At 46.4% G+C, this 12628-nt stretch overlaps 1 protein-coding gene across 1 annotated transcript; it reads right to left on the bottom strand.

The window, feature by feature from the left end:
• Positions 1-589: 589 nt before the first annotated feature.
• Positions 590-12348, bottom strand: TMEM248 (transmembrane protein 248). The gene is made up of 6 exons (XM_029947525.1): positions 12172-12348; positions 8989-9274; positions 7284-7434; positions 5808-5991; positions 4290-4433; positions 590-3328 (listed from the first exon to the last, which is right to left on the bottom strand). Exons 1-6 carry the CDS (start codon positions 12328-12330, stop codon positions 3308-3310), a joined length of 945 nt encoding a protein of 314 aa, XP_029803385.1. The 5' UTR covers positions 12331-12348; the 3' UTR covers positions 590-3307.
• Positions 12349-12628: the final 280 nt, after the last annotated feature.

Here is a 12628-nt window from a genome sequence, read left to right as displayed (position 1 = left end):
GGCCCCCAGAGTGCCAGACACTGGCCTCAGCGACCCTGGTGTCTGCCAGGATGGGAGGGAAGGTCCACAGAGCCTCTGCCCACCAGGGAAGGAAGAAGTCACGTTAATGAACACCATCTCCCTGGATGAGTAGCTCCACGAATAACCAAAGGGGACGCCGTCCTGGCACAGGGCGTCAGGCACATGCCGGAGCTCTGTGACAGAAGGCGGAGCGCCTGGCGTCGGCTTCTGGTGGTGACTCAGGCCCGGTGCACGTGCAGGGCTTACGTAACTGAGAAGGGCGTCCTCATGCCCCCGCTCACACGCTCCGCAGTGGTCTCCATCCCTCAGCTCGCTTACTTCCGGGCAAGGTTTGGGTCGGGTCTGCGGGCACTTCTTGGTCCAGGGCCCTCAAAGAGGTTCTGGACTCTCAGGGGGAAGACCCATGTGCTCGCCGAGGCCAGCCTAGTAGGGACGCGGCCCACCCCACACCCTGACGATGGGCAGCACGTGGAGAGAACAGCTTGAGAAACACCCCCAGTAACTCATCGCATATGTTCTTCCCTCAGAAAACATCCATCAGATGGGAGGAAAACAGAGACATGGCAAATAAACTCAGATGTTTTATTCTGTAAAGCACATATGCACATATTTCAAACACAGAAAATGAATCTGGGAGTGAATGCCCTAACAGATCAGCTACTGACCATCATGCAGCAAGGTGAGTGAGACGGGCCCGCCGGCCCTCGTAGGCCCGCAGCGCCCGCAGGAGGGTTCAAAACCAGGACACCGAATCCCTACAGACTGCCAAAGAAAATGCAACCGGAACGGCAGGCTCCTAGTGACGAGAAAAACTTACAAATAGAATCAAAACTGATTCAAGTCATACAGTGAAAGCACAAAAGGAAAAAAAGGAAAGAGATCAATATGATCTGAAACAACCATTTAATAGTAAGTTGCTAACCTTTTGTTGGACCTCCAGTCCAAGATGCCTGAGGACGTGCCAGTGCTCCCCCGCGGGGTTACTCAGAGTGGCCCGTGGGCCCTGTGTGGGACGCTCTTCTACTCCTGAGGGTCCCCCAGCAAGACGCAGCGGAGGACTGGGCCTTGTCTGCAAGTGCCCAGCTGTTACCAGGACTCTGGACTTCCTGAGATTCCACGAAGTCTCCCTGGTCCCCAGACCTCTTCACCCAGGCCCGCGGCCTCTCCTCTTCCCCGCTGTCCTTTATACGCCTGCCTAACTCTGGGTTTCCAGAAGTTCCACCTGCTAGAGCGAATGGTGGATTGTAAGCATATGCCCGGGCCTCATGACAGTCATACTGTCCAGGCATTTTTGGCACTTCCTTCCCTCATGCCTAACAGAGTCCTTCCTCCCCTGGCCTGAGATTCCAGCCATTCCCTATAATTAAAACAAGTGTAATGAATATTAGCAACACGCTGGACTGAATAAACCAGTGACACTGGCCTTTTCCCTCTGTCTTTCTCCATTTGTGTTACTCTGCCAGTTGTGAATCCATCCCGGCAACTCTACTTCATGGGGACTTTATTCATCTAGTAGCAGCTTAACCTAAAGTCTGTTGGTCTTAGTGATACTGATGTTTCTAAAGGCCAAGCCAAATGGCTCTTTCTGAATCTTGTCTCATCAAAGTCTCAAGGTCTCTAAAGAGAAAACTAAAGGACCGGATTAGCCATGCATCATGTAAGCAATTCATCAAACAAACAAACAAACAAACTGGATAGACAAGTATGATCACTACACTTGAAATGTACTGAAAGGAAAAAAGCGGGGGGATATTAACATATTAAGTTACTACACTGATCATTTTAACAATCTTCAATAAGAGCCCACAATGGTTTTCCATTCAAGAATGCCTGGGATCAAATGTTCTAGGCCAATTGCTTCAGACTACAGGACTAATTCTAATTGGGCACAGACTACAGACCTGAAGTTAAGGGGGGAAAGTGCTGACAGTCACGTCTAAGGTTTTAATTGCCTTTCTGCTACATAACACTGCTCAGGAGAACACGGAAGTCAGTGATGACAAGGACTTATTAAGGCCAAGAGCTAGTAAGGAAAAAACAGTAAGAATATGTGAAACAAGAAAGGACTAGACAAAGTTAACGCAATTCTTTTTAAACTTGAAGATGGAGCAGAAAGGAAAAGGGATTAAGGATCTAGATCATCAAAATGCCACAGGAAAGAAAAATGCTTTGGGTTTTTTCCAGATACGAGGCAAAAGAGAATTCCTTTCCTCAAATTTCACAGGCATTGTTTCCATGTTACTGAGCTGCCATTTTCCTTCCGAAGATCCGTTCATTGCATAAAAACATATGCAAAAAGTAAAAGGAAGAGAAAAACCCCACTCCCTCTTCAAAGAACACAAGAAGCTCTTTTACAACTATTGGACCGAATCATCTGTTCCTCTTCCTGTACTGCCAGCTGCACCCCAGAAAACAGAACAGCTAATTTCTACTCCCGAGCCATTTACTTAATTTTTAAGCTCTTGTGAGTGAGGACGCTGCTTTACCTTTTACAGAGGGAAGGGACAGCAGAGAAGAAAAGGACAGCGGAACATTCTGTGCCAACTCAACTCAAGCCCAGATTCCTCACCAACTGTGTGGAAAATGAAACTTAGATCTTTACCATGTAGGTGATGTTTAAATATTTAACTCTTTACTCAAGATAAAAGCACAAGTCTGTCCTAACTAGAGTAGTATTAAAATGTGACTATTTTACTTTTTCTTCCAAGAAAAAAACAAAACAAAACGAAACAAAAAACTAAGAAAGATAGGTATGTTTCCTTGCAAGCAGAACGGAGAAAAAGGTATTATTGTTGTTACCATGATTATTAAGCCACAGACACATAAAATCCACAAAATGGATCGGTGGCTTTGGAAATGCAGTATCATATCGAAGGTGCAGACTGTTTGGAACATTCTGTACATATCGGGCTGAAACAAGAACCAAAGCAAACCTCAACCCCACCGGCAATGAAACGCCCCTGCGACCTTGGCACAGACAGCACGGTCGGCTCCGCGGCGGTGAGATCACGCTCCTGTCTGGCGCGACGCAGAACCATCCCAAGTCCAAGGTGAGGCTGACGGGTTCCCGCTGCACCCAGTGCGAAGCACGTGCATCATTGGACCAATTTCTGAACAGATTTTTATAAATATATACAAATCAGTTACAGGCACTTGAAATGTCTTTGGCTGGAATAACCCAACATCGCAAGATCGCATGTTCACAGAGTGTCCAGGCCCAGGCTGGGTTCAGCAGGCAATGATCATGGTTCTCTCAGTCTCTCTTAGAAAATGGGCAGTTGTGGGATTAGGCATCAGCCAAAGCCACCTAGGAAGGAGGAGGAGGAACAACCCAGTCACACGGCAAAGCCCAGGTAACTCAGCGGCCCCAGGACCCTTCCTGAGTTCAGGTCCCACCCCGAACAGAGTTGCAGAGTTGCATACAGAATGCATGGGTCGGGTCGGGGGATGACTAAGTCCCTAAGAAAAACTCTCACTTGGCAGGGAATGAAGAGAAATCTCAAAGTCTGCCGCAGGAAGCAGCCGATCGAGTGGAACCACCACGCGGAGATAGAGTTAACAGTTTTGAAACCCTGATCAGCATTCTAGGAGAGGGTTTCTGAAGCTGCAGAAACAGAGGGGCAATAGCCCCTCAGGGTCGGCTGCTCTCCAGCGGGGCTGTGAGAACACTTCCCAGTCAGTACCTTTCACCAGCTAAGGCTTGGGTATGTGGCTGAAAATCCAAAACCATGAATTGGGCTGAAAAAAACTACTTCTGATAAAAAAGACAGGAACTAGTGGGTTGGAGCCCTGCGTCGGGCTCTGTGCTGACAGCTTGGAGCCTGGAGTCTGCTTCAAATCCTGCGTCCCCCTTTCTCTGCGCTCCTCCCCTGCTTGCCGTCTGTGTCTCAAAAATAAACATTAAACAAAATTTTTTTTAAAAGACAGGAACTGCGGCGCCTGGGTGGCTCAGTCAGTTAAGCCTCCGACTTCGGCTCAGGTCAGATCTCACGTTTGTGGCGTCAGGCTCTGTGCTGACAGCTAGCTCAGAGCCTGGAGCCTGCTTCCGGTTCTGTGTCTCCATCTCTCTCTGCCCCCTCCCCCTCTCATGCTCTGTATCAAAAATAAATAAAACATTAAAAAAAATTTTTTTAAATAAATAAAAAGACAGGAACTAATTTCTCTGGAGGAAAGGTGCCACCTACAATACATGGCATGGAGACTAAGTGGGGACTTCTGTCTGCACAGATCTTAGCAGAATGCTGGGCCAGACCCCATCCACTGCTCACCTTCTCAGGACAAAAGTCAGGATTGCTCTGACGCAATTTGCTGGGTCTGCCTTTGATAACCGCATAGCAAAACATTGTTATCACCATCACGAAGAGGAAGTAACTGGTGTGCATGAGATGCAAATTTATTAATGAACGGTCATCCTAAATGAAGAGAATAAACCAGAAACGTGCACTCAGTTACTGGAAGATTTCAATGGTGGGATTCTGGAAAAAGGGTTCATAAGCTCCTGACTTGCCTCAACTTTAATTCTCAAGCTGGAACGAGGCTTCTCTTCTAAACCATTAAAGCTGGATCGAAGTAAAGCTGGTGCTCCTGGGACCACCCACCCCTTCCTAAGGCGCCCCTGCCCCCCTGCCCCCCCACCCCCGCACTCCCATACTGCCCAAGAATGCCCTGCCCCCATTCTCTCCCCCCCCCAAAGAAGGTCCCAGAAACCAGAGGCTTTAATCCAGATTCTTCTCTTACGTCCTCTGACTGGCCTCAGGTCACATGGCTGACAGCCCAAGCCCATGTTCCTAATTCCTTGTTACTCCCCCACCAGGAAGGCTTCTCTCCCCTTGGGCAGCTTTGTGCCTCTGCCTTTCTCCCATTCTCCAAGGCCTTGAATCACTCCTCTCTGACCTCCCACATACAGTCACCAGGTCTGCCGGCTGCCCCAACCATGCGTCCCTCCCTTTTCCTTCACACATCACCAGGCCTTGACACATCCAGCCTTGGGCTCCAACCCATAAACACAGCATCAGGTGGGCAGACCAGTCTCCTAACACACTGCTTCACAAAGACCCAACAGTGTTCCTCCGCAAGGCACAAACGTCTTTCTGGAAACTGGCCTCTGCCCAGCATCCAGCCTGATCTCCATTGGTGACTCCATGCAGGGCCCCAGCTCACCAACTTCTACAACTTGATAAAATGAGACGTAAGAGAAAAGGACCAGGCAAAAAGAAAAGAAATCCACCTGACGTGTACTGACGAGTAGAAAAGTTAAGGGCATTTATAATAATCCACGCAGTCTGTTAAAAGCAGGTTCAAGTCTAAGCAGGAAGCTAAATGAGCCTCCCATCCACTGGTCCAGATTCACTGGTCTTCTTCCGTATTAAGTAAGATCCTCTCCAGCTCTCCTTATCTAGCCAAAGACTCAGCTCCTGTTTACTTCTACCTTTCCGAATTCCAAACGTACTGATTTTGCTCAAATTGACACTAACCAAATAATCTGAGTGCCCGTGGGACTGAGCAGATGGCACAAGCATCTCCCGTCACCCGCGTGAGTCAGGCACACAACAGCTGCTCACGAGTAACTGCTGCTGAGCATAGCAGAGAATGAACGGCAGATGCAGAGTTTGTTAACTAAAAGGGGGGCAATTTTCCCGACTCCACTACCGTACCTAGTCTCCCGACCCAGCTGGAAATTTAGACTGGCAGGAGCTAAGCTAACTCACAGAGGTAAAGAGGCCCCACGCTAATAGTTCCCAGTTGCAGGGAGGGACACACACACACATATGATTTTTCTCACTTACGTCCGGAACAATAACTGTAAGCTTGGGGTTTAAAGCATGATAGACTTTTCCGATGGCCCCCTTGTAACACCAGAAAGGGTTGTAATCTTGAGCATATTTTGTGTTGGCATCTCTGGCAGTCGTGAAGATCTTGTACCAGAGCGTGGCGTTGCTGTACGTGTCGGGAACACAGTGCGGTGGCTGTCTGCAGGGGAAGTGACAGAAAAGCGCGTGCTCAGTGGCCCGAGACGTTTACTTGCATCTCCCCTGTGGCCCAGGCACAGCGCTGAGCGTGGCCACACGTGTGGAAAGGAAGAAATAAGAGGCATACAGTTAAGAAAAATAATGTTGTTTTTAGTTCACAGATTTTTAAAAAATTATTAAACACATAATGGAATAAGAAATAGGCACAGAACATTTAAAAGTCTGGTTGTTAAGACTTTTTTGCCTTCACATGTCAATCCACATGGTTCTCCTGCATATGACAAAGCCAGAGAGACACCTGCTCCCTTTAAGCCCATTTTCTCAAATTATCTAAATTCCTAGTCACAACTAGAAGTCTTCTACACAATCTTCTCCATCATATTTTACATAATTGGTTATAAATAGCCAATAGCAAATCTTTAACTTAACTGATCTTGTCCTACAAACCTCCTACTGTCTCAAATAGACAAACCACAGGGTAACTTCTTATTTAAAAAGGGCTCATCATAGAATTCGTTTAAATAGGCTACGTCTTATGTATTTTATGTACATACAGATCACTATCTCCTTCACAAAGCAGGTACAAAAAAAAACCCTTTAAAGACCAAGTAGTAACACTGACAGCCAGGCAAAAAATACAAAGTAGAAACTTCAGCAACAAAACTACTGTACAGAAAATAAGATTCACGTATGCTCTTGATTTAAAAAACAACTCCATCTGGGGAAAGAGAGCGAGGGAGAGTGAGGGACACAGATCAAGGGAGACTACTGAATACTGAAAACGAACCATGGACTGAAAGGGGAGGGGGAGTTGGGGAGGGGGTGATGGTCATGGTGGGGGGCACTTGTGCGGAGAAGCACTGGGTGTTATATGGAAACCAATTTGACAATAAACAATAAAAAATAAAAAATAATAAAAAAAAATTAAAAATAACTCCTCCTGAATAACGAAGATCAAAACTTCATCTTTCGGGAAGCTTCGTTATGCCATTCTGGTCACAGGATCAGCTCTTACTCCTCGTTTCTGTGACCTGCTTCTACCAACAGGAAGGGCAGCCTGAGAAAAACCAGATGTGTTTACCACCTGCGGAAGTGCTCACTCGCTCGCTGATGTTTCTGTGCAAAAGTTCTACCCTTAAGATTCCAAAGTCAACTTAGCCACGTCTGGCTGTGACAGTCCTACAGAGTCATTTAGTGGAAGCCAGGCTGAGAGTGTGCTGCTGGAAGCGCCCCAGTCACACTCTGGTACCCGGAGCTCGTGACACACCCCCCTGGGCTCAGGGAGCCACTTACACGGTGACGGGGAACACGCCTGGGTTGGCCGTGAGGGTCATGCAGGCTGTGAACACCACCTGCTCACAGTGGCCATGAAGGGCGCAGTCGTCCGAACTCCAGGCCGCAGGCAGGGTAAAGGTAATGTTTATCTCCTCATGGGCTTCCCTGCCTAGGAAAGAGAAATCAGGGGTTGAGGGTGGGGGGGGTGGTGTTTGGTAAACAAAGGTAAGAACTCATATGTTTATTGTGTTCTGGGATTTCAAGGAATCCTGGAGTCAAACCCACCCAGGAATCGCCAATCAGCCCACAGAAGAAACCCATCTGCCTTTGTGGGGCTTCAGGAACAACAGTTCTGGGCCAGACCCTAAGGACTGCTCAGCTGGTAGAGCCACGGTTTGGCAAAGGGAGAGGGGCCACTGCTTGGCAGGGCCTGGAGATGCTAGGCAAGGGCCCACGGTGACCGAGGCAGGAAGCAGGGGGCCGGGTGAGCTATGACCACCGCTGTTTCAGCACCTGAACAGCGCCCAGGCCATTTTCGAATTGCTTTTGTATGTGTTCTTCCACGTAAAATGTGCCACCGGCCCATGAAGTGACCAAAGGAGTATTGCTGTTCCCCTTTCACACAGGAACAGACAGGATCAGAGGGTTTAACAGACTTAAGGAAGGACATGGAAGTGGTAAAGGCTAAAGAAGCTGAAACAAAAATCAGGGTGTTCTAATACCACAGCAGAAGAAAGTCCACTTGAGGCCCGGAAGTCACCCTTAACCTCATTCTCGTGGGACCAGCTCTCGCCTGTTAAAGCCAACGGGAGGCTGCCAGGCACTTTACGTTCCCTGAGGACTTTAAGAGGCTCCTGGTAACAAAGAACCAAAGACGACTTCTTCTATGGCCCAGGCCTCCAGTGTGAAGCCTTCCCTTATTTCAGCTTCCCCTACTTACTCAACATGCTCCTGAATCACTTAACAGTCTGCCATGGTCAGAGGGCACTACGGGCCGAAGAACGGTGCTCAGTGTTCTACAGATTTTTTTTTCTTTTTTTTTTTTAAAAAGGGTGTGCAAGCGAAAGAGCCGCAGAGGAAGAGAGAGAGAATGTTAAGTAATTTGGGGCTTGATCTCACAACTGAGATCATGACCTGAGCTAAAATCAAGAGTCAGATGCTCAACTGACTGAGCCACTCAGGCGCCCCTCGGTGTTAATTATTAATATCACTTAACACGCACTTACTATAGCATTTCCTTTGTGCCAGGAACTATTAAGTCCTTGATGAATATCAACTCATGTTATCCTGGTCTCTTCTAAAATCCTAAAATCCCAGATCTGGACAAGACCAGATCTTAGGCTTTTTCTAGCTCTTTCCGGCAGCTAGGACAGGGCTGAGCTAATGTAGGCATTCAAAAATGTGTAGACTAATAACAATATTTATAGTATGTACTGAAAACTCCAAGATGAGAAACTTGAATAAAAAGTTGTGCTTGTAAATATTAAAACCAGAACTAAGCTGCTTCTCGGCTGCTTTTACGGAGTCTACTAAATACCCAGCACTTTAAGCGAAGACGTAGTAGAAACAGTTCCTTCTTGACTTTATTTTCAAATGCAACACAAGGGGAGACATGCAAAATTTAAAATAGTCTGCTGACTAAAAGCCACACGCTACTAACACTTGGTCTTGGAAGAGCTGCTGCCTATGAAAACCTGTAAGGAAAGCGGTTACACCCACACACCTGAGAGTCCAATCTGATGCCCTAAAATGGTCGAGTACAGATGGGTGACGTTGCGAGAGTACCCGCCGAAGGGCTTCAGCGGGTCCAGCGTCAGGGTGATCGCAACAGAGATGTTAACTGGGCCTGAATCCTCCAGGGCCTGCGGGGACTGGGTGGACACTCTGGCCTGCCCGCTGGTCACTGTGCTCTCCAGAGCCGTGGTGTCATTTGTGAGGTGCTTTAAAGTTTCATTTTCGGATACACACAAGTCCAAATCGTTAAACCGCAGCAGAAACGTGTTCCAATCCTGCAGTAAAGTGAAACAGAGGGACGTACGTGTGAGCGGGTCTGAAAGTGCTGCCACCGCACCATCCACCATGACCCGATGACTCCCACGGTGGTGTCACAGGGCGGCAGGGGAATGACACTCCTGAGTCAATCATTTAAAACAGTAACGACAATACAGCCGTCAGCCTCTGGTGCTGGTGTAACAGTGTGGTTTTCCAAATCACTCTCACATTCACAATCTAAATATGAACTCTTCACTGGCATGAGATCTTGAATAAACCAGGATATTATACCACCTTATTCAACTGTGTAAAAAACAAACCAAAATAGCACATTATACATATAGAAAATGATCAAGCTTCAGAACCAAACCTGAAAAGAAAACTTAAATCAAAGTAATAAAACCCAAAAGCATTCATCCAAATTTACTTAGCAGTTATAATCCATTATTTTTCTGAAGATTTTATTTTTAAGTAATCTCTACACTCGATGTGGAGCTTGAACTCACGAACCCAAGCTCAAGAGTCACCTGCTCCACCAACCAAGCCAGCAGGGTGTTTCATGATTAGTTTTTAAAAATTAGGCAGCCTCAGAGTTGGTGCAGTCAGAAGGAAAAGCGTGAGAGTCTTGACCTCAGGGTTTTGAGTTCGAGCCCCACGTTGTGTGTAAAGATTACTTAAATAAAGAAATACGGCTGCCTTAAAATAATTCCTCCAAAGGTCAATTCTATACATTTTGCTTTCTCTGTAGAATGCACAAGTGCAGTCAACACCAATATTCATCCCCCCACGCCGGCATGGACTTTGGAACAGGACCACCTTAAAACAGGAACTACTTCAAAAAGGAGGACAGAAATGAGATTTTCAGGCGCTCTTACTGTCTGTATTGATGATTTAAATCAATCAATTTTAAAAACACATACAGCTGATTATGTCTTGATTAAACGGAAACCAACCTAGTAAAGTACCCACTTGGTTCTATTTTAATTTTCACAGAAATGCAAAGATGAACTCAGGCTGAAACAGTGACAACAGACTACCCTAGGCTGTCACACAGGACTTTCTCTGAGCGACATTAGTCTACAGTAAGTTGCCAAATGTGAAGACAAAGTTACACTTCCAATTATCCCAACACTAGCAATTAACCCTGCCTCTCCTTCAAAGAGGTGGATTCAGGGCTCTCCCCTGTCCCCTCATCAGGCTACCCCTTCCTTGCTGCGTTAGGTAACAAAAAGCCATCTGAGCAACTCTTGGGCAGTCAAGTGAGCCTACCTTTACAGCATCAGCGATCTGCACTGAGTAAGACTGTGACTTGATGTATCAAATTACATCCTCCCCAAACCTACAAACTCAGCCGACCATTCAAAAACATTCAGGCTGAAAATGAACATTCTCATCTCTTCCCTTCATACTCCAGACATGAGGGAACTGGGGCCAAGAACAACTTTAAGGACTCTCCAATCCCATAGTTGAAGGCACAATCTGGATTAAGTTTTTTGATTCTAAGCCCCAAACGTTTCCCATATTCCTCAGATCCTCATCTGAAAATAAAAGCACAAAGTTAGTCATAACCCAAGTTCTGCAGCAACCTGGCACTGGCTTCTTGCAGAGCTCAAGTCCATTTTAACAGCTGGACAAAGCTAATGTCAGGCCCCGTTTTGATTATTAAGGGCTAATTATCCACGCTACTTCTTAAGCACTTAGCTTGGGGGAGTGTTCCGCATGGCCTTGGGCTCAGAGGAAAAGTGATGCCAGGACGCTGCAGAGCTCTGGCTGTGACTAGGATGTTCATTTTCAGCCCTAATGTGGGTGTAGCCTATCTGCACAACCTCTAAAGATTCAGGCAGTGTCAGAAGAGAGGGAAAATTGAGCCAGCCAGTCAGTCATTTCTTGGTTAGAAACTCTCTGAAAAGGTTTCACGGTAGAAATAGCTAAAACTCGTCACTAAATTGTGTGAGAGAGTTCACTTGTGAAGGTGGCCCTTCCTGTCAAGGTACACTAGGGTCTAGAGCACCAAAACGCAGAAGAGGCCCTGGTCCCCATTACACTGGGGAGAACCCTCCCCTTGGTCACGAGGCACGCACGCTGCAATCTCCACCCCCCGCCCTGCTCCTAGGCCTGCCTCGGAACATACCCAAGAAGAGAGAGGATAAGAGAAGGTACACCAGGAATCTACTAAGACAGGAACTCATTTGTCCTAAAAGAAACTTTACTTACCAGTAAACTCACCACGTCACTAATTGAGCATTATTTCTAACATTTAAAGTATGTTTGTTAATAGGTACATTATCATTCGCCTCTATTAAGAATTGTTAATTTTGTATTATTTTCTTTGTATTTGGAAAAATACACCCTTTAAGATCTGTATTGTGAAGTTCAAACTATTATATGCCTAGATTAAGGATTAAAGAGCAATACCCTAATAATGTATTTAAACTGACCACAACAAAAAAATCTAGAAGGCAAGTTTGCAGATAACTGAAGTTCTGCTTAATAAAAAAAGACAAATATGTTTGAAAATTAGACCCAGTGATCTTATTTCTTTCATATCCCTTCTTCGGCAGTGAAAAGGCTATCAGTACAGCTTCATGATCAATTTAAATTATTTACTACTTATTTAAAAACAGCAAATATGTTAGTTCTTGGGCTTCCTGACACAAATATTTTTACAAATAGTTTCCAAAATATATGTTTTATTGCTGAACCTGGTAGCATTATTTAAAATCAATAGTTCTCTATCTAGATACCTTCTAACAAAGTGAATCACAGGGAAGACCAAAGACTCTGAATAAATGCTGCTCTTTCTCACTGGGTTAAGAAAGTCCCCACCAAAGAAAGGTGTATGGGGAGCACAAGGGTGTTCTCCCGCCGTGGAAGGTCCGGCCAGCCTGACAGGAGAACGGAGAAGATACGATACCTCTGCCATTTCCGGTGACTTAATCTCCTTGATTTTGAAGAAGTAGCCCAAGGTCAGGAAGGCTATTGCCATGGCGCTGACACTGATCATAAAGACCACGAGGGGAGGCCGACTGCTGATGTACAGCTTCAGGTTCTCCAGGGGGTTGATGCTGAACATTATTCTGATCAGCTCCACCTGAAAGAGATTAATCAGAAGACTCATGGACGGGCTCACCCAAAGAAACCCTATGATCCCCACCGATGTTGCCTTTAATGGTGTTGGTGGGTAAGGGGCGCCTGGGTGGCTCAGTGGGTTAAGCATCCAACTCTTGATTTCAGCTCAGGTCATGATCTCATGGTCTGTGGGTTCCAGCCTAGCCAACAGCGCAAAGCTCACTTGGGGTTCTCTCCCCCCACCACCCTCCTGTCCCTTCGCCACTTGCAGGTGCACGTTCTCTCTCTCTCAAAACAAACTT

The sequence above is a fragment of the Suricata suricatta genome, chromosome 8 (assembly GCF_006229205.1).
Source record: "Suricata suricatta isolate VVHF042 chromosome 8, meerkat_22Aug2017_6uvM2_HiC, whole genome shotgun sequence".
NCBI classification, from domain to species: Eukaryota; Metazoa; Chordata; class Mammalia; order Carnivora; family Herpestidae; genus Suricata; species Suricata suricatta.
Note: the sequence above shows the minus strand (reverse complement) of the source record. Positions and strands in the feature narration are given on the sequence as shown.

Excerpts from the sequence above, each read along its gene's own strand:
- TMEM248 (XM_029947525.1), bottom strand. The coding sequence starts at position 12,330 with ATGTTCAGCATCAACCCCCTGGAGAACCTGAAGCTGTACATCAGCAGT. Across the intron at positions 5,992-7,283 it reads GGCGTGTTCCCCGTCACCGT|ACAGCCACCGCACTGTGTTC; the intron begins GTAAGTGGCTCC and ends CTTCCCCTGCAG. Across the intron at positions 4,434-5,807 it reads TTACAGTTATTGTTCCGGAC|GATGACCGTTCATTAATAAA; the intron begins GTAAGTGAGAAA and ends CTCTTCATTTAG.